This window comes from Corvus moneduloides, chromosome 7 (assembly GCF_009650955.1).
Source record: "Corvus moneduloides isolate bCorMon1 chromosome 7, bCorMon1.pri, whole genome shotgun sequence".
NCBI classification, from domain to species: Eukaryota; Metazoa; Chordata; class Aves; order Passeriformes; family Corvidae; genus Corvus; species Corvus moneduloides.
The window spans coordinates 17,619,021-17,643,719 of record NC_045482.1 but is presented as its reverse complement, the minus strand read 5'-3'; the positions used below and the strand labels follow the sequence as shown (position 1 = coordinate 17,643,719).

General features: G+C 36.3%; 1 protein-coding gene and 1 long non-coding RNA gene across 10 annotated transcripts in view; one reads left to right on the top strand and one right to left on the bottom strand.

The window, feature by feature from the left end:
- Positions 1–351: 351 nt before the first annotated feature.
- The window catches only part of ATF2 (activating transcription factor 2), a 50,726-nt gene continuing 26,378 nt past the window's right edge, over positions 352–24,699 (bottom strand). For all 8 annotated transcript variants that reach the window (XM_032114142.1, XM_032114148.1, XM_032114146.1 and 5 more), the window contains 4 exons: positions 17,393–17,542; positions 15,373–15,579; positions 9,596–9,701; positions 352–3,010 (listed from right to left, as the gene is read on the bottom strand). In XM_032114142.1, the coding sequence (XP_031970033.1) occupies positions 2,784–3,010; positions 9,596–9,701; positions 15,373–15,579; positions 17,393–17,542 (690 nt within the window). In that variant the 3' untranslated portion in view covers positions 352–2,783. The remainder of the gene's footprint in view (positions 3,011–9,595; positions 9,702–15,372; positions 15,580–17,392; positions 17,543–24,699) is intronic.
- On the top strand, positions 13,859–20,881 carry LOC116446390. 2 transcript variants are annotated; one of them, XR_004241201.1, is made up of 3 exons: positions 13,859–14,416; positions 17,677–17,841; positions 18,892–20,881. It is a non-coding gene; the product is annotated as an uncharacterized LOC116446390 (long non-coding RNA). The 2 variants fall into 2 exon arrangements; XR_004241202.1 differs by lacking the exon at positions 18,892–20,881 and adding an exon at positions 18,246–18,601.

Genomic DNA, 24,699 nt, shown 5'->3' with positions numbered 1-24,699 from the left:
GTATACTGAAATAAGATTAAAATAACTGGAAGTTAGGTGGAAATTCTGATTACACACAGTGCTTCTGCTGTGGAACTCAGGGCAAGCAGAAATGGCTGAGCAACATCTGGGATCACCAAGCTATGCTTATGAACTCATTTATCTGTGGATTACCTTGGGCTCCTGGAACTAATGATACAAGGCTTGTTCCTCAGAAGCTGCTGGAACTCAGCTGCAGAGCAATGGTATTTGCCTTATTTTCTAAAGAAACATACTTGTTCTCGTTTACATAACTACTTTGACATTACAGTAATGACTTTCAGAAAAACGCTGATAATTGCAAGGATGAAGAAATAAGTCTGAAGACAGTGCTGCCTTTTAGAACAATTATAATTTCATTAAAATAGGAACATAACTTAAAGATAGATTTTATTCTCTTTGATGATTTACTCATGCAAACTGCACATAAAAGAAAACAGTACAGTTTGTGAAACATGTCAAATGTAAAGACCCAAAATGCTAAGTACAGAAGTAGTGTGACAACGTCTCAAAACGGAATCCATGGTAGTACGGCTAATACCTTTTCCTATTTGCTGAACACAGATTTTAATGGTTCTTTTGCCAGCCCCACTGTTAAATTCATGAACTGTTTACACATCTCCCATACACTTATGTAGACTTATTTTACAAGCGCAACAGTTTTGTTATAAAAAAACTCCACGTATATGATTTAAAAGCCTTTGTGTTTAGGAGAGCAAATTATAGTATAATCAATGAGGCCTCATCTAGTCCACCAAAACTACAATGAAAAGTGACTGTAGAGCTTTCTTGCAGAATTCACATTTTGTGCCTTAGCAACTCATTTCTTTCTCGCAAGAGGTCCATTGTATTTAACCATCCTGGAAACGTTCAATAACTGTTACAGATTTTTATCTTGAAATTGGGAAAGTAAGACTTTCAAACACATGAGGTTATCAACACAACTTTCTTAGTTTTAAAATACAAAATATTTAGAATCCCTAATATTTTCATGCTTAAAGCCCTGCAATGATACATATATGACTTAGATACTTCTTTGTCCAGTTTTCATTATAGTATGGTTGTATATATATTGCAGAAATTATATTTTCCTGTGGATCAATTACATTTTTAGATTTAAAACTGAACCAAATAGAAATTTGATGGCACTGACACTTAAAAACTCATGATATAGTGTGGAGAAGGAAGAGCAAATGAACTACACAACCCATTATAAATGCATTAAATCTTTGTTATATACATAATGGAATCCTGCTTTACTGCCAGTTGCTACTATGCATCTGTTTTTCCTATTATACAAAGTTTTCCGACCTGAAAGCACACATCTACTTTTTTTAAAACAACTTAATCTATTGTAAAATATTGTACTGTATTTTGAACATGAGTACAGAATCAAAATAGATAATGGCACATTTAAAAAACTCAATATCCTACAGATGATTGGATAATGAGAAAAAGTGTACCTACAATCATCTCATCAGAAACAAACTACATCATGGAATGTTAGTTATCCAAGTTCGCACAGTAAATAACATTTTAAAACTGCAATCACCTATCAGCCAGCATCACATTGAAGGCATCTTTAAACATTCAAGCAAAAGACTGCTGGCATTAACTACTGAACCATTCTCACACACACACCACACACACCACATTATAATTACATTGTTTCCAAGATACGGTAGATACTGATTTTTTTTTTTCCACAAGAAAGGTATCAAAATTTTTGCTACTAAAAGATGACAGTGCTTACACAAGAAATAAGTACAAGTTAGCTTGCAAGTACAAGACAATGACAAAAAAAAGTCGAGTTGTCTGAAGAAGGATTTTAGGCTTTTCTGGCATCCAAAACCATGAGTAAAACTCCTTAGTCTGCAACTCAAAAATCCACAAAATATCATCCTACTTTGGAATACTAAGTATTCCATACTTGATAACCCTGTATTTTACAATATGCTTACTGGTTTCAGCCTAGCAACAAGGGGTGGTTATAGATATCTATTCTGACTGGAGAATTAAAGCTCTCCTCCCACCAGAATCAAGTGTTAGTGTGGGGAAAAAACCCACCTGACATCAATTTAAAATTTAAAAAAAAATCAAATCTATTTAGTAATGATCCTCACCTAGGATTGGTATGTGCATAAGTACTGTATGTCATATACTGTACTGGCCCTATTAAACAAATTAAAAACCCCAACAGTTAAAAGCCAACCAAAATGCTATACATAAAAACCCAAATGTTCTTCTTCCAATGTTCTTCCTCTCATAATGTGCAAAACAACAAAAAGGCAAAAAGACTAAAAGCAAATTTACTGTTACTGTCTTTCTCTTGCCTAGTGCTTTATGACCTTGCTAACGTTACAAAGTCAATAGGGACTATGCAGAACTTTGGTATAAAAATGTCACATAATATTACTATCACAGTCTTGGGGATGACCTTCAGTAATTCACCCCAAAGTTTGTTAAAATAATACCAAATTAAAAATGAAATAAACCACATTGTACTGTACACACACTTTACACATTAAGCACAAAAAATAACTAGTAAAACTAATACTTAAAAAAAAAAAGTCTTTTGTAAAGAGACTAGAACTGGTGTTCTGTGTCATCTCCACCTGCCAATCGTTAAAGCCAAATTTGAGTTGGATTTTTAAAAATGAATAATTTTAAGCTACAATTTCTCCTAGATGGAGACTGGTCTGTTGTTGGTTTCCCTTTAAAGTCACAGATGTGTATCTAAGGAACTGATGCAACCAAGTTTTTAATCAACTTCCTGACGGCTGGGCCTGGGAGGGAGGCGCCAGGACGATCTGGGACAGCACGGGCTCCGTGCTCTGGTCCGCCATCTGCGTGAGCACCGAGGTGGCCACCGCCTCCGCCTTGGACGTGGAGCTCACGCCGTTGGAAGTGCTGACAGAGCTGTGCTGGATTGCTTCGGTGTGCGGGCTGCTGGGCACCGAGATGTCTTCGGAGCTGTCATCTTTATCTGCAGCTGAACAAGAAAAATTCATTTATTCTGTCCCCAGGAACACACACCGCCTCATCCCAGTAACAGCAGTCTCCCCTCAACAACTAAAATTCATGGTGTAATGCAGCACAAATTGTAAAACAAGCTTATTTCCGTTTTTTTAAAGAAAATACTACTTTGTGAGCAGAAAAACCGGACTGCAGTATGGACTGTTCAGGAAACCAGAACATTTTCATGTCTTCAAAGCCATGATTAAAATTTCCTGCCTAGTAAATCAGCCAGTGGGTACCATGCCTAATTCTAATGATGCATATTCACATCAGCTGCTGATTAATCAAACAAGAATAATTCTACATTCAGTAATGAATATTTGTGATCATGAGTAAGATATCTGAAAAAATATTACTGACACTGCTATATTTACTGGACAATACTTACATAAGTTTTCAGCCCCCATTCTTTTAACAGAATGAAGTCCCATAACTTTACAAATGCCTCTCAACAGAGTTTAAAATTGTTAAAACTGGTTTTAAAAGTATTTTCAGAGTATTTCACATGTTCTCCACAAAACCAAAGTTAATTAGCCAGAGTTACATCATTTTTTCCCATGACAGACTAAGCAGGTAAAAAAAAAAATCATCACTGTGCAAAACTAGAGTTTCCAAAATGGTCACGACTTAAACTGTCCTTCTTGCACAGACACTCTAAGTCGTGCTAGAATAATTCTTTTTTCCAGAGTTGCAGAAGTTAGCTAAGGTATTATGCAAACAATGCCAAACTAAAAGCTGAATTCAAAACTAAAAAACCAAGAACAGAAAATTATCCTACTGTTTTTCACTCAAAAATAGAAATATGAATGCTGAATTTCATTATAACTTTTTTGTATCACTTTGTGCTACTTAATGTTTGCAAGTACTTTTCACAACAGTTTTATACACTGACCCAAATCAGTACCCAGCTGAAATATTGGAAGTCCCTTTTAAAGTACTACTGACTATCATGATCCACACCAACACAGCCAGAAGCAGGCACAAGCTATTGCTTGGGACAAAGCAATGGAACAACGCTTGGTTTTCTCTAGTCTTGTCTTTGCAATCTCTTTCAGATTTGCCTGAGATTGGCCTACAAGTTCAGAAGTGTCTCAGGGGAAGAGAAACTATGGGAAAGGGTGACACTAACATGAGGAGACAAGCAATGCTGTGGTATCACATCCTCATTTCCACAGAAAGCCAGGCTAACAGCAGCAACTAAAAGGAACATTAAGTGTCAAAAAACAATAATGAAATAAAGTTTGTGTTTTACTGTGGTTTATATGACATGCTAGCTATGGGTAAGAAAATTTACAAACTTAGCAAGTTGAGACCCCAAAATAAAGATCTTTGAGCATCCCTATGCATACTAAGAACACACTCCCCTTCGAAGCTTGAGAACAACCGTTCAATTATTGACTGCTTCTAGAAAAGAATGGTAAGGTCAAAAAGGATGGGTATGCAAGGAAACTGCTTTCTTTCTTTTTAGAAATACTGCCTACAAGAGCAAGGTGGCAATCTCTCCTACAACTCTACTAAAAGAGCATGGACATAATAGCTTAAAAGTTAGAATGCTCTTATCCACAAGGCCAACTGTTTACAAATTTACACTTTTTGAAAAACAGATCTTTCAAACATTAAAGGAGAGAGATATTGATGACAGTGAGCTAGATCTGCTGACAATTACTGCATATCCAAAGGTTTCATGGTAACTGTATACAGCAAGTGCAAGGAAATTAAGATATTTCCAAAAGGCATTTGTAACCCTTAGAAGAGTTTGCCAATTGAAGAACAGAAAGAATATGAACAAGTATCAATTCAGTTAAAAGTATTCAACAGGGTGTCATCTTTACCATACCTCTATTGAGACCTACATGATCTCATGTAAAAACAAGTAAGAAGGAACATATGCAAACTGTTAAAAATAGAAGCTCTAGTGCCACTTCCTGAAAAATACTCCATTACTAATTATGAGTAGCATATTCTTTCCTCAGACAGAATGAAAAGGCAGCAAGTAGGACAACATGTATCAAATACTGTCTCTTTGCTGTAACACCTGCATCTTCAGAGCTGCTGTTATACTCCTATGAATCTCAATCTTCCTCTCAGCTTCTTTTGCTGATTCTCCATGTCTGTGTTGTCCGAAACCTCCTCATTCTCAATAAAAATGGTTAGTTTTAAATGCTAGAGAGGAAGTTAAATTAGATCACCATCTTTCAGCCAGAGAAGGAAGGTCTTCCACTATTCTGTCTTCCTTAACATGTATTTCTTAAATCAAAAGAAATGCCTGCAATGGTATCACAGTGGTAAAGAACAGGAGAAAGGCCTGATTTTCTGACTTTGATGGGTTCAGGAAGATCCTATGAGCAATGTAAGAAACAGTTACAAGTACAGAGATGACCACCAATGTACAAGAGCAGTGTTCATATTGTAGAGCAGATAAACAAACATGCTGAGCTAAAGACAAAAATGTACATGATTGAGGTATTATCAGATGCCAGGGGCTAGAGAGGGGGAGTTTACAGCAGGCAGGTGATTATATAAGACACAGACCTAACACTGATTTATGGTAATAAACTGGACTGGAAGCGTAAATTCTTGCGATAACATACAAACCGATACTTAGAAATGAGCGGACACCCTAAAGAATAGCTATTTGGATTTTCTTCAATGTCCTTCCTTATGTAGCCCCAACTTTACAGGAACAGTGGTCAAAAACTGAATAAAAAACTCCATTTGAAGAATTAAAGCCAAACAAGAATATCTATGCAATGATTATAGAAGGTATTTAGAAGTCATCTTATTACAGAGGTGACTTGTTTTCCTAAGCCTGAAGACTGGGAATGAAGAACAAAGGCTTTCAGAAGAACACAAAAAAGTCATATTTAAATTCTGAATTCTGACAGATTTTTATTTTCCTTTTTTTCTTAATTGACCAGAGAATTGCCAAGCACAGGATTGTGATTTCAAGAGTACAACTGATTCATAACAGAATCATACAGTAGATAACAATGTAAAAAAAAAAAAAAAGTGAAAGCATTTCAGCTTTTTAATGGCTCCCCCAGCTTTGCCTCAAATCAAGGAAAATGCACAGTCCAAATTAGAAATTAATTCACAGAAATAATGTTTGCTGTATATTAGAAGGCTGAAAATTTACAGAGCTATATCACATGAACTTTCCAAGGCTACATAGAGTCTAGACAGGCTGTGTCATGAGGAGCAAGCCTTTGGACATTGAACACAATGTGGGCTATAGGAAAGATTTAAAGAGCAGCAAAACAATCACAGACTTTTGAGGATATACTAAAAAGTACCTTTTTGGAGTAGTCAAATATTGCTGCTATTTGCTTCTTACCAACAGTATTGGTAAGCATTGCTTACCAATAGCTTTCAGTAAGATAAGCAAACAAAGAGGGAGGGATTTCAGTCTTCTGAAGAAAAAAACCCATCTACACCAAAAAGGGAGTGAGTACACAAGCACTGACGTGATCCTGAACTCCTTTCACTCCCCTGATAATCACTAACAAGGAAGAAGCCTCATGGTAATTCTCATCAGCCCATTCAGGGACTATAGAGGGACCTAAGCCTAGAAATGCTTTTTTCCAGGGAGCTGGCCTTTGTGAATATCCTCTGCAGTCACTGAAGAACCATTGCCTGTCCAGAACAGGCTGCAGGAACATAGTGGTTTGAGAGGTTCAAATCATTCAAGGTCTGAAACTGGTCAGTCACCTTCTATCTTCTTTTTTAAAACTAGCTAAGAAAGAACACAAACCTCCCATTTAACGCCACCTACACCATAGCCTCTATTTATCTTCTTTTATATTCAAATATGAACAAATGCTCTTGAATATTATGATGTCCTTGTCAAAAATATGAAAAAAATACCTTAAAAGTCCTTTACCCCTTTTTTTTTTTTTAAAAAAAAAAACCCTCTGAATACCACAACATATTTTCTTCTCACAAGTTTTCACCTTTGTCCTACTATAAAAGTCCAGAAAAATCCTGACAAAATACAGGGAGTATTGTAGAAGACTTTTAGAAATTATCTAGTATGGAAGATAACACAAAAAATAAATGAACAGCATCTGGATTTCTTGTATACAGAGCACTTTCCCCACCATAGCTGAAGATGCAGTCAGAACCAATAGCATCCTTCTTTGGAAAATAAAAAAGTGTAAGCTGGCTGAAAACTAAAACTGCAAGAGAAATTCATCCACACTGACTCAAAGTACAATAACCATTTTTCTGGTTTCTCTGTCCTGATGACATCATCTTTTGAAGCAGGCACAAGACTTTAAAATAAGGAAAATATGATCCCAAAAACAATTTTAGAAGAAAGGGCTACCTGTGCTGTCATGCTTTTCACTTGGCTTGAGAAAAATGTGTCTGGGAAATACAGAAGATCTTAAAAGATATGTAAAAGTAAAGGCCAAAAATACCCTGAAAAGTGATAGATTATTTATTCCTATTTAAGTGTATAATACATGAAAAACCATCAAATTGTGGACTTGGCTGTTAAAATCTGGTCTACTCAGTGCACAATATTCAGCACTGCAGGAGCTCTTAAAACTAGAGTCTTCGATTTCTTCCACAGAGACAAGACTGTTAAACCACTCACTACATTTTAGAAGCAATTCAGCTTTGATTATTTGATGAATATAATATGCTTAATTAAATATACTTTATAGGAACACCATTTTCATGAACACATTGACTGAAACCTTTTTTCCTCTCATAAATTGTACTGTGGGTATGTCACTTAGCCAACATGCTTTCCCAACAATATTCATGCAGAGATAATGTGACAAAATCCTTTCAGAGGGATGGCATTACAACTATCATTCATGTGAAGCTTTTACTTTCAACAGACTTTTCAAGAAACCGCGCTTTGCTTCCAATCTCCTTGCATAATATTTTTTTTTTCTAAAATGTAGGCTTTTGCCACTGATTAGTATTTTAGGTCTGATTCATTTTGTATTCTTTACTGAATCAGAAGCATTATAGTCCTTTTCTGAGGGCTGAAAACAAGCACTACTAGACAGGCCATTCACGCATTCTTCAACAAAGAAATCCTTGGCATGTAATCACTTAGACTTATGATGAAATATTTTTCATCCCAATTCAGGAACATGAATCCTCAGAACATCAAAATTCAAGAAACCTAGGGTTTGTTTTTTGTGTGTGTGTTGGGTTTTTTTTTTTGTTAAAAACCTTGCATGCATAATGCTATCCCCTCGTAGCTTCTGTATGAAATTATGTTGCTCTGTCAGATGGGAGCCATAATGGCCTCATCCCTGCAGCAATCATTGTTAATATAAATCCCAAACGTATTTCTATACTGTTCCAATTTACTCCAAGATGCTATTTTCTGTCTTGTCAAAATGACTGGAGATCAAAGGACCAAGATTTATAAGCTCAAAACTGACAAAATCAGTATTCTAAATACATATGGCAATACAGAGTTGCTAAATCTCCTGAATCTTTTAAATTAAAAAATATTGCCCATTCTGATGAAATTGCTTACAATGACTACAAGTAAAGATGGTGGCTATTAAGTTTTATCGCAAGCACCTGAGGATCTGTTTGCATGCAGTACAAAATGTTCCTTTATCCTCCTGAATTACTGACACTGGCAAATTAAAATGAAGTGGCTACATATGGCAGAAACAATCTTCACATTTACAAATATCTTGAAATATCACTAAATCATGAAAACGAAAGCTGTGGGTTATATATTATGAATGTTGCCTAATGCATTCCCAGCTCAGTTATTTGTAACAAATTTGTGTACAATGGACAAAATTGGCCATTTATTCTACAGCAGCAGCAGCTGGTTCTGGCACTGTGTATCACAGCCAAAAAGGAAGCTACAAGTCAGGAAAGCATAATTAACCTTTAAAATGCTGGAAAGATGAAAAATCAAATGAACAACTTAAAATAAAAACATGGATTAGAAAATACTGGTATTGACAGTGTCAGTATTCCCCTCAATACTAGAACTGTTTTTAAAAACACCCTCTCTACAGAAAAGCAGTCACTTAATGTGGGTATCAAAACAATCTAGAAGACATTGTACAGTAGGAGCCATGAACCTGCATCTGATTATTTTAATGGCTCAACTGATCCTGGATGTTATGGTAAATGAGGACAGCTGTTATAGTACCTCTACTGAAATCTCATTACAATGAAAGAAAAACACCCACAAGGACCTTTCACTGTATTAGGCTACGATAAAGTATAAAAAATGGTTTATCATGTGCTCTTAATACTTTAATTATATTTTCCAAAGCAGGTGCAGTAACTGATAGTTCTTAAATGCTAATTATCATATACATTCATTAAACCAACATAAACCTTTCAATGTTATGCAACAATTCAATTTTGACCTAAAAATACATTTTTAAATATCACGTATTAATTCTTGTCTTCTAATAACTTCAAGATTAAAAAAAAAAAAGGATCTTTCATGTAATATATGTAATATTAGAACTGCACTTCTCAATTTTAATGCTCATTCACTTCACTTTGGCAGTATTTCATTGATGCAGCCTCAGGCTATAGGTAATGAAACATTACTCACTATGATAGCCAGATTTCTTCTGCATGGCAGTTACAGGGCAATCTTTATGAGCCAGAAGAAGCTGTTTCAGCTGTGCCACTTCATTTCTCAGCAGGGTGACTTCATTCTAAAGGAGAAGAAAGTTATGTACTTTACCAGGCTCAAACTACACACGTTTTAAAGGTAAGCATTAAGTTTTATAGGATTTTCAGTTGTTCATTTAGGGGTAGCTGAAATACAAGAAGTTTCCATTTGGTATATATTGCAAAAATGTACATGTTTCTTTTATCTTAGAAAATGTAAATATTAGCTGAAACATGGCTAGCTTTGTTACATTAACTGGGAAATGCTTCGAGTTTTTTTTAAAATACAACATATGTTTTTCAGTTTGCAGATGCAGAGTCTACATATAGTCTCATTCACATGATCCAGCTACTGTGAGACTCTTCTGGAAGGTTTTGTGATGAATTCTAATCAGAGTAAACCTACATTTAGCTATACACATTTTAACAGATGTCACAGCCAACATTAGAAAAGGGAAAATACAAAAGAAAATCCAAAAAGCCAATGCAGAATAATTTTTCAGTGACTATTTATACTTGGACTTCAAAAAAGAAAATCTCATGTACTGGAAAACAATTTAGCAAATATTGGTTGATTTCCAGACTGATTTTTATTTTGGCAGCCATACATAAACATGTTCTATGAAGGAATCATTGATAATAATGACAAAATCCGGAGATGTCAGCTTGTGTCATTAAAGCAGAGTGCAATCTAAGAGACAGCACCTGCACAATCCAGCGACTGGGTTCATTTCCAGACTGTGCCTTTCCACTATTGGGTGACCTTGAACAAGGTCATTTTACTGCTTTGTGCTTCACCTTCTCCATTTGTAAACTGGAGGACAGCAATACTTACCTCCCTGGGAAAGCAGTTTGGTGTCTATAGACGAGAAGTGCTACGTAACCGCGTTACACGGGATAATCCAAATTAAGAATGGCATGGCACTTTGATAGACCCACTTTTACTTTATAGAGTGGAATAATATTTATTAATCAAATGATCTGCAATGCTTTGTGATCCCTATATCTGGACACAATATGTGTTTTTCATGGGTTATTTTATTTTGAATATAAATCTTTCCTATTAATACCTGAAGTTACTTCAAGTGTAAGAACCTTTGCATATTTGTGTAATATACCACATGTGTGACATAATTATTTAGTAAATGCTTATGTTCATACATTTAGGAGCAAGTTAAAGAAGAAAACCAACAGAAGAAAATTGGATTGCATTTGAAATTATCTGAAAAAATAAACTACAAGAAAGTCAACCTATTTACTTGCAAGCAAGAAATAAAGCAATGCTGCCAGAGATGAGATGAATTACAAGTTAAAGGATTCCAAAAGACAACAATTCTTTCAAAACAGAACTTATTATGTTTAATTACACAAAGTAACTAAAATATCAGACTGTTCAAAGAAAAGCTCCTCTTCTGTGTTCTCTCTCTCCATTTAGAAGACAACCAATTCCAAGCCTTTATACAAGCAAAATCCTCTTAAGGTCTCCTTTTCTATTCAGTCCTTTTATTGTGTAAAATACCCTTTAGAAACTTTTTATTAAAACCAAAGGCTGGAAGATGCCAAAAATCTGACTGCACAGACATTTATAATGGAAGAAAAACGTGATCGCAAACAAAAAGGTTTGTAACAAAAGAAACCCAACCAAAAGCCCCACAAATTCTCTACCAGGTGGCATTACATGTCCTGAAACCTTAGGCTGTTAAGAAAGCACAGGACTATTGCCTCCAGCTCTGTCTGCCCTTAGTTCACCATGTTATTTACTGAGGAGCCACAAATCTTGATGCCAAGCAGGCAGCTGCACAGCATTGACAAAGTTTGGGTAGAAAAAACCACACTGATGTAGTTTTGAGACACTTGATAATCTACAGAAGCAACAATGTAATGAAATATGAAATATAGTTCTGTTAGTTCAAAGGAACTCTGGCAATCAGGAAAAGGTTTGCAGAAATCTTCTACCTTGTCTCCCACATTTTAAGGAAGAGTTTTATACACAAACAGCACATGTAAGTATGAAATTGCTGTTCATCTGTGGAAGTAAAATTAGATGTTTCTGAAGAACTTTTATAACACAGTTTATAGATCAGTGTCAGCTGTATTAAAAATATTAAGACTGCTGCTAGCATAAATACAAAAAGGAAATACATTATCCTAAATAGAAGCAAACTTGGAAAACATGGATCAGCATTCCTATAAAAAGAGGTTGAGGTAATCTCTAGAACAATGCTAGCTGTATATTCCATAACAGGAACACTTGTGCCAACAGTACTATATGCAATGCACACATCACTCGTGACACTAGAACAGAGTTCTGTTTGCTAGACACATGCGTGGGGAATGCCACAGAACGACAACCTATGGTTGCCAGTTACATATTACCAGTAAGAACCACTTCTGACTGGTAAAGGGGACTGCTAGAACCAATTCTTACACATACTGCAGTTAATTATCTTGTATGTGACGACAGCAAGTCTTTCCATCTCATTCAAAACATGTGAACGTGTGGTGGTCATTGAATATGTGGTTAACATGGTGAAAACATGGCTACCAAGAAATACATGACACAAACACTTTTAACAGCTGGCATGAAGAAAGATTATTTCAAGTTTTCACACTGGAAAGGTTCTCCTCATTAGTGAGATAGAGGCAAGCGCAGGTATCAACATTTCTTCAAAGCAGCATGTAACATAACTCATATGCTGTGGAGAAGAATTTGTATGTTCCCACATTTTGAAATGTGCTAGCATTAGAAAGCACGTTTCTGGAGAAAAGCATATTGACTTGTACCTGCACTCCATCTTCCAAAAGATGCTTTCCTTTCTGTATTCTTATGCAGGGAGGACACGGTATATGACACATTCTTCTGTATCTGCCTATTTCTCCCTGCACCCAAAATGCAGATGTAACAGTGGGACCATGGGACCACATTAGCCCTTACTCAGCATGGTGTGGGACAACATTTGTGATACATTTACTAGAAGTATCATCAGAGGCAGATAAATGTGACTTCTGGGGATAGGGGATTGTCTGTGGCTGAGTTAAACAGCATTTTTCCCGTTTCTTTTTGGACAACTTCCTTTATGGGAAAGAATCTTTACTTATGGGCATACTTTCATAATTTAGCCTTCCTAAACAGTTCTGCAGCATCAGTACAAACTATCACTTGATTGCTGCTCACTGAAAACCCACTGTGACCTCACAAGGAAGACAGGCCATTCTTCTAAAGCTTCGCCCTCTAAGATTAATAAAGCAACAGGGACCAAATACAGAACCTATAATGCACTTTGGCATCTGATCCTGCAACATGGCTCGGTGGCCACTACAGACATTGTCAATACCTTCTTAATACATTATACAGCACCCCATACCCTGCAGGATTGTGCAAGGCACAGAGGCCACACAAGGTGGTGAATAAAATTTAAGATCAATAAACAGGTCAACACATTAATAGAAAACACAGTCCACAAGAATCGAAACAGTAAATAAACTTCAAAATGTTGGAAGCATGAAAACAACGTACACAGCAGAGCCTATAAAAGACAGCCTACCTAACCTACCTAACCTGTTACTAGTGATGTAATAGACGGAAATTTTCCCTTACGCAAATATTTGAAAAATACTGCTTAAAAATGAAGTTGCTTTCAAACATTTAAAAGAAGAACTTGATAGGAGTTAACGTACAGAACAATATATATACATCAACCAAGCCTTTTCAAAATCCATACATAGTGTTAGTGAGCTTCCAGTCTTAAAAACTGACATCAGAATCTCTGACACAGACATTACGAGAAAGCCAGTAACAAAGTGTTGAAAGGAGTCAGAATTGTTACATGAAGCAATGCAATGCAGTTGTTTTGGTATGAACAAGCTTTTGGAAATGTGACATCTTGGTAAATTCAGCTGAGCAGGCCTCTTAGATATTAAATAAAATATGAACTACTAACCCAAACAGTCTATAAAACTGCACTACGGCAAAACTCCAAACTTACTCAGTTTTCTATTAAATACAAAGTCAGTAATCACGGGTCATTACTGCCCACTCTGCTGATCAGCTGTGTTAGCCTGTCAAGCTGTTATTACGGAAATATAGGATTGATTAATGTTTTCACATAAAGTACAGTTTAATTATTTCTCTGACATCCAATTTCCTTTAAAATTATTCTGTTCTTTACAGTTAACAGTTTTATTTTTGGTATAATGTAAGAAAATCTTTCTTAAATTCACTATTACTGAATTAACTCTTAGAAACCTTTTGGTTATGGTATTTATGTGATTTTTTTAATTATAAAACTTGTTATATATGTGTGAAAGGCAGTTCACATGATACCAAACACTACTTTCACAAAAAACCTGAATTATGGCTGATTTTTTTCATTCTCCTTCACTCCTTTCTTTGATTATTTAAGCTACAGTGCTACATATAATTATGTAATTAATGGACTTAATTGAGGACTATGCATTAAAGGAATATGTCTAAAGACTGTGAACAGGTATGAGAAGAATACATATTTCCAAGAAATTTAACTAATGCTGGTGCACAGTGTTATGATTCTTGCAACACAGGAGAAACCATTTCACGTTGTGTGCTTAGGTAGGAATTTTTTTACATTTCAGGGTCTGGGATGCTGAGTGTTTTTAAAGACATGAACACGAAGACAACTGATACACCGTAATTTTGATTATATGATAAAACGTAACCTCAACATGCCCTACTTTCCTGTTGGTCAAACTGTGATGTTTTCTATACCAAACAGCACGAGAGGTGAGTTTTCATAGGAAGATGATGATTCTGTGAATTTGACTCAGTGAACAGCTCTGATGAAGAAAAACAAGTGACACTTTAACATATACGTTTCACTGCATTTTCTAAATGAATGCTTCCTTTAGGAATTACATAATTTTTCCTTTCAGCAACTTCCAAAACTAAGCTTTTAGACTATTTTGAAAACAATAATTTGTGCCAATTCTTACATGCTGCTGAAAAACATTAGGAAAGTGTGCTTTAACATTTAATAGTAGTTTAAACAAAAGGGTCACAGACTGCCCTATGGGGAAAAAGTGCATTCACACGAGAACTTTCTGAGACTGACAACCTCAGATGAGGTGGAAAAGTGATCTGCAACATACACTGGCCCTACCCTCTTACAGCACACTTTGTTTCTATAGGATTTAGGCGGCGGTGGTGAAAATTTGCCCCGCCACTGCTGTACCCATTTTGTGGACAAAAGAGGCCTTCAGTATCCACTGATGTCAACCTGACACCTTTTACGAGCACTTCGTTCACTTTAAAGGAAAAAAAGTGAAGTTAAAAAGAACCAAAGGAAATAAACCCAACACTTACTCAAATAACTCAGGCTGTGATACAAATTTAGAGCAAGATGTGTTCAAGGTAAGACTATTTCTTTGCTCGTAAGTGTTGCTTCCAACACATCTTGTCATCTCAGTTTAGTATCCTAATCTGAAAGTTATCTCAAATGGAAAAAAGGATAAAAAAGTTATGATCCTAAAGTTTACATATCTTGAAATATGAGTATGCTCTTATCCTCTAGTTTTACTGCTATATGCAGCTAGTTCTGAATTTTCAAGCCTGAGCTGAGCTACCAGCTATAAAACCATTTATATTTCAGATTTCATGCAAAGTTTTAAGTTCCACTGATCAAGGATCACTGTGTAAGAACAAAAAGACTTACTAATTTTTCCTTGAAATAAAAAGTATACCTGTAACTGGCCATTTAGTGAGCTCAGGTCCTCAGCTTTTTTCTCCAATGACTGCACCCAGACTTTCCGTTTCTGTCGGCACCTGGAAGCAGCAGCCCGGTTTCTCTCCAGGAACTTTCTTCTTTTCTCATCAGGGTCTTCATTGGCAGCTCTTCTTCGCCGACCACCTGTATTTGGAGTTTGTGGCGTAGGCTGAGCTGGTGATGCCTGAAAACAGTCATGACTTAACTCACAGCACTGGCATAAAAAGTCATCACATCTTGAGAAAAGCATTCAGGGCATTTCTAAATACATTTTGGTTATATACTTTTTTTTTTTGAAAGCTGTGCTCGTTTAACTCTACTGTGATGTTTTAAAAACTTTTACCCGTACTTACACTCATGATCATCTTACATTAACATATTACACCCAAAATAGCTTTCAAGCTACATTTAGCAGGAAATGAATTTTCTATTTCTGACTCTTCCCACACACCTAGTCACAACTAAAGGATGGCACGATTGCTTATGCCCACTACACAGAAGCTGTTTGACAAATGCTGGCAGTGCTGAGACTCCCTGATCCCTGGATCTCCAGATAGCGATTTCCTACTTGTTGATATGTTCCCCACCACTGAGTAACAATTTCCCTCAATCCACCCACATTATACGACAGTATCAAAATACTTCAATACTTTAACTTACACATTATACTCATTTCAAAGTTGTATACAGACCCTAGACAAAGATTTAATGAAATATGCTAACAATATAACAGATCTTAAAATCCTTTAGAGATAAGATAGAATGTAACTGTCCACATGACATATTCACACATGCACCTCAACATTCCATCTAGCACAGCAAGAAACATTTTAAACTAAAAACCCCAAACACGTACCAGTTGGAATAAATTCTAGATAGCTAATAATAATAAACCCATGGGAACTCAAATCAGTGTCTTAAGAATAAAACACTTGCTATTTTTGATTAATACTAATTGTAAAATAACTCTAGAATAATCAAACAGCAATTTTCATCTTGAAAATTCTGCTATGTAGTATTATGAAAATATTCCTTAAAAAAACTGTATTCAAGGCAGTGTGGGGGAACAGCAACCTTAAGAAGGAGGTCCATTTATGATGGGTCACTTTTTTCCCCTCTTCTGCTCCAAACTATTTGTTTTGATACATTATTTGATTTCACTGGGCAGTGTAAGAATCTGAGGCTTTCATTACAGATGCAGGTCCTTCCAGTTCTGGGCCAGGTGTGTAGCTTTTATAAAATTAATATTCTGCTATGAATTCTGAAAATAACTCCTTGAGATTTTTCAAAGTGTTTTGAAAACACATTTCCAAGAGGTTTTGAGAAATAGAACAGCTGCAATCCTCCAGGATTCACCAGGAAGTGTCTTTCCTCCAGCAGTACTCCCACTTCCAGTCTGACTCAGAGGTTTTGCCTTTTACTCCCCTGTTCTGATCTATCGTCCCAAAAGGACAACACACCACACCTAAAACCAGAGCCCCCCTTCCAGAACCTGAGATGATGAAGTACACTTAAGGACACAGCTGAAACTTTTCCTGTGGCAGCCCAGGAAAGATCCTTCAAGCAAATTAACATAAGCATGATACCTGATGCAAAGAAAAAATTTCTACGCATATTTACGATATAAAATATAATAAAGATAAAGAGATGCAACAGAGGTACAAAATAAAAGCACTTATTTTTTCAAATATATATACTGAGCAGCTGTAAAAATCTCAGCTACCACAGAATCTCCTATCAATGAACTCCAGAAATCAGGACTTAGTCCTAAATTTGAGCAGATAGATACTACCTGTTTTGAAATCATCATCTTGGATAATAGATTTTAGAAGCATTTAAGAACATGGGAGACCTGGAAACATTTTACATGCTACAGAACTATTGACTAAAAGAGGAGTCTGTTAACATCTATTTTACAAACCAAGAGTATAGAAAAAAGATATCAATTTGCAAAATAAAAGGAGGGGGTAGGAGGCACATGTCCACTCTTGTCATACCGGTGTTTCAGTTGTTGAAGTTGCAGGCTGTTGTAGTGACTGTGGTCGTGGTTCCTCTGACTGAGTCCTAACCAACCCACTTGGATGTCCCTTGGCAGTATCTCCATTTGTTACCTGAGGGTGCTGCTGGGTCAAGGCTGCTTTCAATCTCTGAAAGCAGAAAATAAAGAAGAAAAAGAAAATAAATAATCTCTCATGCTAACTTGAATGCTTAATCATTTATATTAGCAGTTACTTCCATTCTGGAAACAGGAACTCCAACTCTTAGTTGTTTCTTTTTACAGGCTTTCAGCAGTGACCTAGGCATATACCTACAAATAGGTGCTAAGTTTCTGCAAACATGACAATAGCAACGAGGCTTACATAAGATCCCAGAAAGGGAAGGAAGGCAAACTGAATGGAGACATAAACAGAAAGCCTCATCTGTGGTGAACTGTGCCCACAAACAGGTGAGTGGATGGCCATAAACAGTTGCTGAAACTGGTAGTACACAAGGGTACCAGAAGAGTAACGAAAACACATGAAGGAAAATAGGTAACAACCAGAACATAAGCACCTTTCCATTTAAAAAATTCTGGTATTCTCTATCTCTATCCCTATCCATTTTTAAATACCTTGTTATGCCTCCACTAATTCATGGTCTTTACAATACTCACCTCTGCAATCCTTCCTACGGGTAATTAGATAAAAGCCAAGATCTTTGCTGAAACATCTTAATAATGTACAAAATACTAAGAAGCTTCAGGTTTTATGTAAAGATTATTTATGTAGAAATATACAAGGTAACTACTACAGCATGCTACTTTGCAGTAAAAAACTGCTAAAAGGTTTGATGTTCTTTTATTGCACACAGCCACTACAAAGAACAGTAATGTGGAAGTTCAGCTGTATATAATACACCCAAGAGTTACTGACAACCTGATGGACGATTTTCAAACATTTTGTTGACTGCCTCTTGAAAAATACTTCATTCAACTTTTGGTGAAACCTATTAAAACTGTAATATAATACATTCTATTTAAAACAATTTCTTAATCTTAAGCGATAAAGTGTCCAATTTCACTAAATACGACTGCCTGTAATTCCAGATTCTTTCTTAAAATTTCATGAATACTGTATAATTTATCATGAATTTTTCAGTTTTACTGAAGAATGTACCTTATGGTGTCAGAAAATGTTTTTCTACTGAGCGCTGGATTTTTAAAGAATCCAATACAAGTTTAAGAAAAGATTAATGAATTAAACATGACAGTTTGTAGAAATTCTGATAACTTGTTTCATCATATTTTGGAATATGAACAAAGTGTCACCCACCTACTAATATTAATAGAATGTCTTAAGAATGCTAGAGAGAGGCAGCATTTGGCCAGCTCAAAATAAACAGAAAACTTTGCACCTATTTACGTAGATATTCTGTATAAACTGTAGTATCCAATGTCTCTCAACAATTAAGTCATTGGAATATACTAACAGCTCTCTCTTACCCTCCATGATGACAGGCTTTCCTGGATCCTATGCTACAATTAAAACAGATTGCAGATTACCTCTGTCAGAACTGCCAAAAATCTTCAGGTCTGAAATATGGCAACTTAAGTCAACTACATGGACTTCATAGCATGTAACCACCACCAGTAGGTATCCTAACTGAGGACTACAAAGACAACCAAGAAACTCCAACATTCCTCTACTGGCTCGCTATTAAGGAATCTTTAGCCAGTGACTTCTGTAGAAAGTCTGTTCTGTAGTGATTGCTCTGGATTGAATTAACAGCACATTACACCAGATAGGAACCATGCAAGTGCACACGAAAACTGGGAGCTAATCAAGTCCTGTTCCTCACCTCATTTATTGTACCAACTTCATAAGTTTCCCAGAATGAAGGAGACACTTCAGAAAAGTACACAAATCAAACTTACTGATCTGTTTCCCCAGTGCTCAACTTTAACAATAAAAAATTTAGGATAGCTGCAATCATTTGGGCAGGATGACAAAAATTGTCAAGATATGTCCATAATTTTTAGTATATGTACAGCACTCTGGAAGTCCTTAGGTAGTTAACACTTTAATTAAACTCAAGAATTGACTTGTACCTTCCTAATCCTCCTTGCAGGAACAAGCTAACAAAAAAAATTTCAGTCCCTGTCTCCACCAGGCTTAAGTGTTCTCTAACTGTCTAATTACAATTACTAAAACCAAACTCTATGATCTACCTGCCAACAACTGCAAAGTTCATGATTGCTCTCTCTCTTCAACTAATCCTGTCTCTAAATTGTAAAACTTTCTACACAGCCACCAGGACTACCAGGGAAACACATCACCTCCAAGTCAGTTTTAAAAAAGTATTTTGTAAAGAAAGTAGCAAGTATTTAACACCAGTATGACAATATCCTTTCCATATGTTATTAACATAAGATTTTTCACTATTTATTTTCATTTATGACTTGAATTACTGTACAAGTATTTCTTTTATCATAACTTGCTGTTAGGCAGGATGTGACAAATTTTCATCAGTGCTAATCAAGAGAGTAGTGACAGCACAAATCAGTTAAAGGATACGCTCTCTTTTATTTCAAGTTGTCATACTATGAGAGTTTTAAAAGTTACCATCTAAAAATTATGTCTATTGGGTTTGCATGGCAAGGTTTTGCACAGGGGTGGGGTGGCAGGGGTGGCTCCTGCGAGCAGCTGCCAGAAGCTCCCTCCTTGTCTGACAGAGCCAATGGCAGCTGGCTCTAGGACAGACCTCCAAAGAGAGTTTGAGGGAGCTGGGTCTATTCAGCCTTGAGAAGAGATGACTGAGACGGGACATCAGCAGTGTCTAGGAGTATCTGAAGGTGGTATTTGAAGTTAAGACACTGGAGCCAGGCTCTGCTCAGTGGCACCAAGCAATGCGACAAGAGGCAATGGGCAGAAACTGATGCATAGGAAGTTCCACCTGAACATGAGGGAGAATGTCTTTACTGTGCAGTGACCAAGCACTGGAACAGATTGCCCAAGGGAGGGAGTCAGGCTTCCCTCTCTGGAGATAGGCGAGAACTCTCTGGATGCAATCCTATGTCATGTGCTCCAGGATGGACCTGCTGGAACAGGGGGGTTGGACCAGATAACCACTGTGGTCCTTTCCAACTTGACCCATTCTGTAACTGTGAAGAGTGAGAGGAGTCCTCCCCAGCAGAGGAAGGAGTGGCAGAGATGTCTGAGGAACTGACCACAGCCACCATTCCCCCTCCTCCTGTGCTGCTGAGAGGCAGGAGACAGAGAAGAGTTAAACCCAGGAAGGAAGTGGGGAAAGGTGTTTTTAAGTTTTGGGTGTATTATCCCACTCAGATGTGATTGGTAATAAAAGAAACTGATTTCCCCAAGACAAGTCTGTTTTGCCCAAGATGGTAATTGATGAGTTTGCACTGGGACGTGCAAACAAAGTTGGACTTAACTCTACTTACTGTAATGCTAACATTTAAACATTATATCCTGTAAATTCATAAGTAAACAAACTCCTTTTGAGAATTACATTGTTAAATGTAATGTACTATGAAAACAGGAATAGAAAATACTTAGATTTCATTTCATATTACAAAATTTTAAAGTTGAAATTAAAGTAGTTAGGATTAAATTATCCACAAATGCAGACATATTGTGAAAATCTGAGGAATATTTACAGATTTTCACAAGGAGACTTCCAGCTCCTGTGTTTAACAGGCTTCATATTTTAAAAGGTAATGCTGGAGTAAAATACTATATGCATGTTGTGCTTCTTGTGAGTAGGGAGATAGTTACTCCAAATTCAATGAGAATCTCATCTTTAACAATCAAGTATACAGAAACAGAATAAATGTATACCAGCATTTTTATCTTGGGAAACCTGATGACAACAGAGGTTGTTTGATATTATTTGCTTATAGGCAAACTAAAACTGTTATTTTCAGATGGGTTAATAGCTTTTAAGATCTTGATTAGCAAGGTTTTATCATTCATGTATATCCTTGAAAACAAATCCTCATCACATCTGTCAAAATTTGGTAGGACTAGATCATTCTATCAAGAGCTCAAAGAAACAAGATAATATACTCCAGAAACAATTTGTGAAAAACTCAGATCCATATTTCATATCTGCCACAAAAGCTCATCAGAGTAATAACCCTCCTTCTCCTGGGTGTTATCCTACCATCTGCTCCTCTATTACTTATCTTTATTTTGCAACTAATTAACAGCATAATCTTCTAAATTCAGCAAGTTAATTATCATTATTGTGGTCTTTGCAGCATCATCAGTCCTTATGAAGTCTTGTCTCTCCACCCCCAGAGAATGTATGAAAATGAAGTAGGTTGTGAGAGGGTCTGTTTCTTTAGAGTAGGCTCATTAGGTGTTTGCTGATTAGCTCGGCACGCAGGGAGACAGGTCAGAAGAATTCTGCTGAACACAAGGTCCCATGCCGGGCTCCAGCAAGTTACTGTCGGTTTCTGAACATTTGCCAAGATGCCCTCTGTCACTTCTCAGTAGAAACCTCCTGCTGAAAGTCTCCTGGTTGCCTACTGAGTGCAAGGTATTTCTCAGATTGTGACAGAAAGTTTTGTACGGGAAGGAGGAGACTGAGGGAAACATTCCATATTAAAGCAGTTCTGAAATTCTTCAGAAACTTCCACAACCCATGCTGAAGAGTCTGAACACTAAGTTTGCACCCACAAGGTGCACACTCAAAAAGGATGCTTTACAGCTGCAACTCAAGGCTCGTGTTTCCTGCACAGAAAGCATACAATTACAGAACTTCTCATAGGAAGATCAGAAGCAATTCTACAGTATTTAGAATCATGTATCCTTATCTTAGTGAGGAAGTTTTTTTGGGGTTTTGAGGCTTTTGGGTTTTTTTAAAAGACAGTTATTTCATCTACTTCTAAGCCTCTCTAAAATACCACGAAACTGACATATATGTGATTTTACTTAAGTATGCGAAAGTTAAGTTTCTTTAGCATGCCAACAAACATGGAATCATGTCAGAAACATGGACAATTTATATTAAGTGAGCCACAGAAATCTGAAACTCATTTTCACTCCTACTGAATGTCATTCTCGGTATAAGATGTAAGGATACTTTCAAAATAATAGCAGTAAAAGACAAGCCTGTGTCTGAATAAAATCTCTAGTCATTTTTTACTTCAGTTCTACAAGCAGTAGAGAAAGAGGATCCAAGAATGTTCAAAACTACAGTTACAGTGCCTTTCACAGCTGTGAATGGACCAGCTCTGTTCACTACAATACATTCAATATTGGGGCAATAAAATTAAAATGCAATCTGATTTCATGCTATTCTTCCACAGCACTGAAACACATAAACCACTGTACACATTACTGTGGTGAAGGAGACCTTAAGACTGTGCTTAGTGCACTCTTTCACTTAATGTCAACTGTTTCAGTCGAGAGCCTCTTGCACTAAGGGCACCAATCATAAGGATTTGGCTCACTGCACAACCCATTTTAAAATTTTTGTCTGTCATCACTTTTATGTATTCCTTTTTTGACTATTTTTTCCTCCCAATTATTAGTCCTTGCAGTTGGTATACATTTTTCTAACTGCTATTTCACTCAGAGAACCTGTTCCTCCATACAGCTGTTCCTCTATGGAATTCATAAAATCATTTAATGTCAGGCAACTTGAACAGTAACCAGAGAAAAGACTATTGCAGCAAAGACTGAACAGAGTTCTAGAGGTGACAGCTCAGTAGCTCGCTTCGCATCAATAATCAAAAGTGCCATGCTGAAGGAGTTTGACACTTCAGACTGAAAACTTCATCAGACATAGAAATAAATACAGTTTTGATTATTACGCATTAAACTTGGACACACTAATATAAAATACTTTCAAATGCTGTAGGAGAGATACTTTTCCTTTTACAAAGGGAAAAAGTCTCCAAAAGCTGTCCACAGCAGGAGAAAATTCTCAGCAAGTATCTTAGTTCCTTTATCCTTAAAGGGTTTTATGACTTGAAGGACAGCTGAAGAAAAATTTTAACTATGCTATCAGAAGGCATCCTACGTCCATTAGCAAAGATGTCTCCTGCCAGTTGTTTTAAGGTTTAGATTTTAGAAACAAAAATATCAATTTGTTTTACTAAAGTTCTTTCATGAACTTAAAAAGAAGAAATAAATTTCTTCTTTGTACAATTTGGCAATTTGTTAGGAAACAAAAGGTATGCATAAAAATAAAAATGTGTTGTTTTCATGCCAATAAAAAAACAGAAATGAAGTTTTCTAAATTCATATTTAAATAATTAAATTTCAGAGCATTAGGAAATAATGGCACTACAATCTCTAATTTGACTTTTATCTAATTACTTCTCACATTCACTTTAAAAAAAATGCCTACACAACAGCAGCCTTCTGTAAGCCAGTAAGAGTGAAATGAATGATTGCAATGAGGAATGAAATCAGAGCACGAAGTTCTTTTCTTACTATAAAACTCTAAAACGCATTAGCTCCTTGAAATATGCAGAAATAGCCTCTGCAAAGAAAGGCACAAAGAACAAAAGGAAGTGCCTGGTTCATGCCTTGGTTTGTGCCAGATATTTAACCTCAAACAAAAATTTGTACCTTCTACACAGGACAGCTCTAGATACGGTAACAATTCAACAACTTGGTGTTATTTCACACTGAAGTTACTGCAACCAGTTCTTCAGGAATTTTACTCAACCTCAGAAGTTATTAGATCTGTGTCAACTTAGAATATCTTGAAATAGTATTGTGGTAGGATAGTAGAAAGTGCAAAATACCATCATATCAAGTATGGTCTTTCAATAACAGAAAGGTTCAAACAGCAGCCAAGAGCAGATATGATAAAACCCTTCAGAGATAGAAATAAACCATGTGAACTTTTCAAACTCTGCAGCCCATACAGTACCACACTTAAATAACCAAGGAAGTTAGGGAAGTTAGTTAGGAATCTATTCCAGCACGTTTTTTGTACTTGCTACATATTCTATTCTTACATTTTATAATGCAATATGAAAAACTCCAAGAGATTGCAAGGTCCATCTACAAAGAACAACAAAAACTTTCCTCAAATAATAAGTAACAAATAAAACAAAGCAACAGCCAAAAAAATTCCAAATATCTGTACTCCTGGGAATGTTGTGAAGAGAACACCACAGCTTCACCCGTTTATCTGGCTTTTTGTCCAAGACACTAAGAATACTATGCTGACAGACTTCATAGGTTCATAAAATTGTTTAGGCTGTTAAAGACCTTTAAGATCGAGTCCAACCATTAACCCAGAACTGCCAAGTCCACCACAAAACCATGGCCCTAAGTGTCAC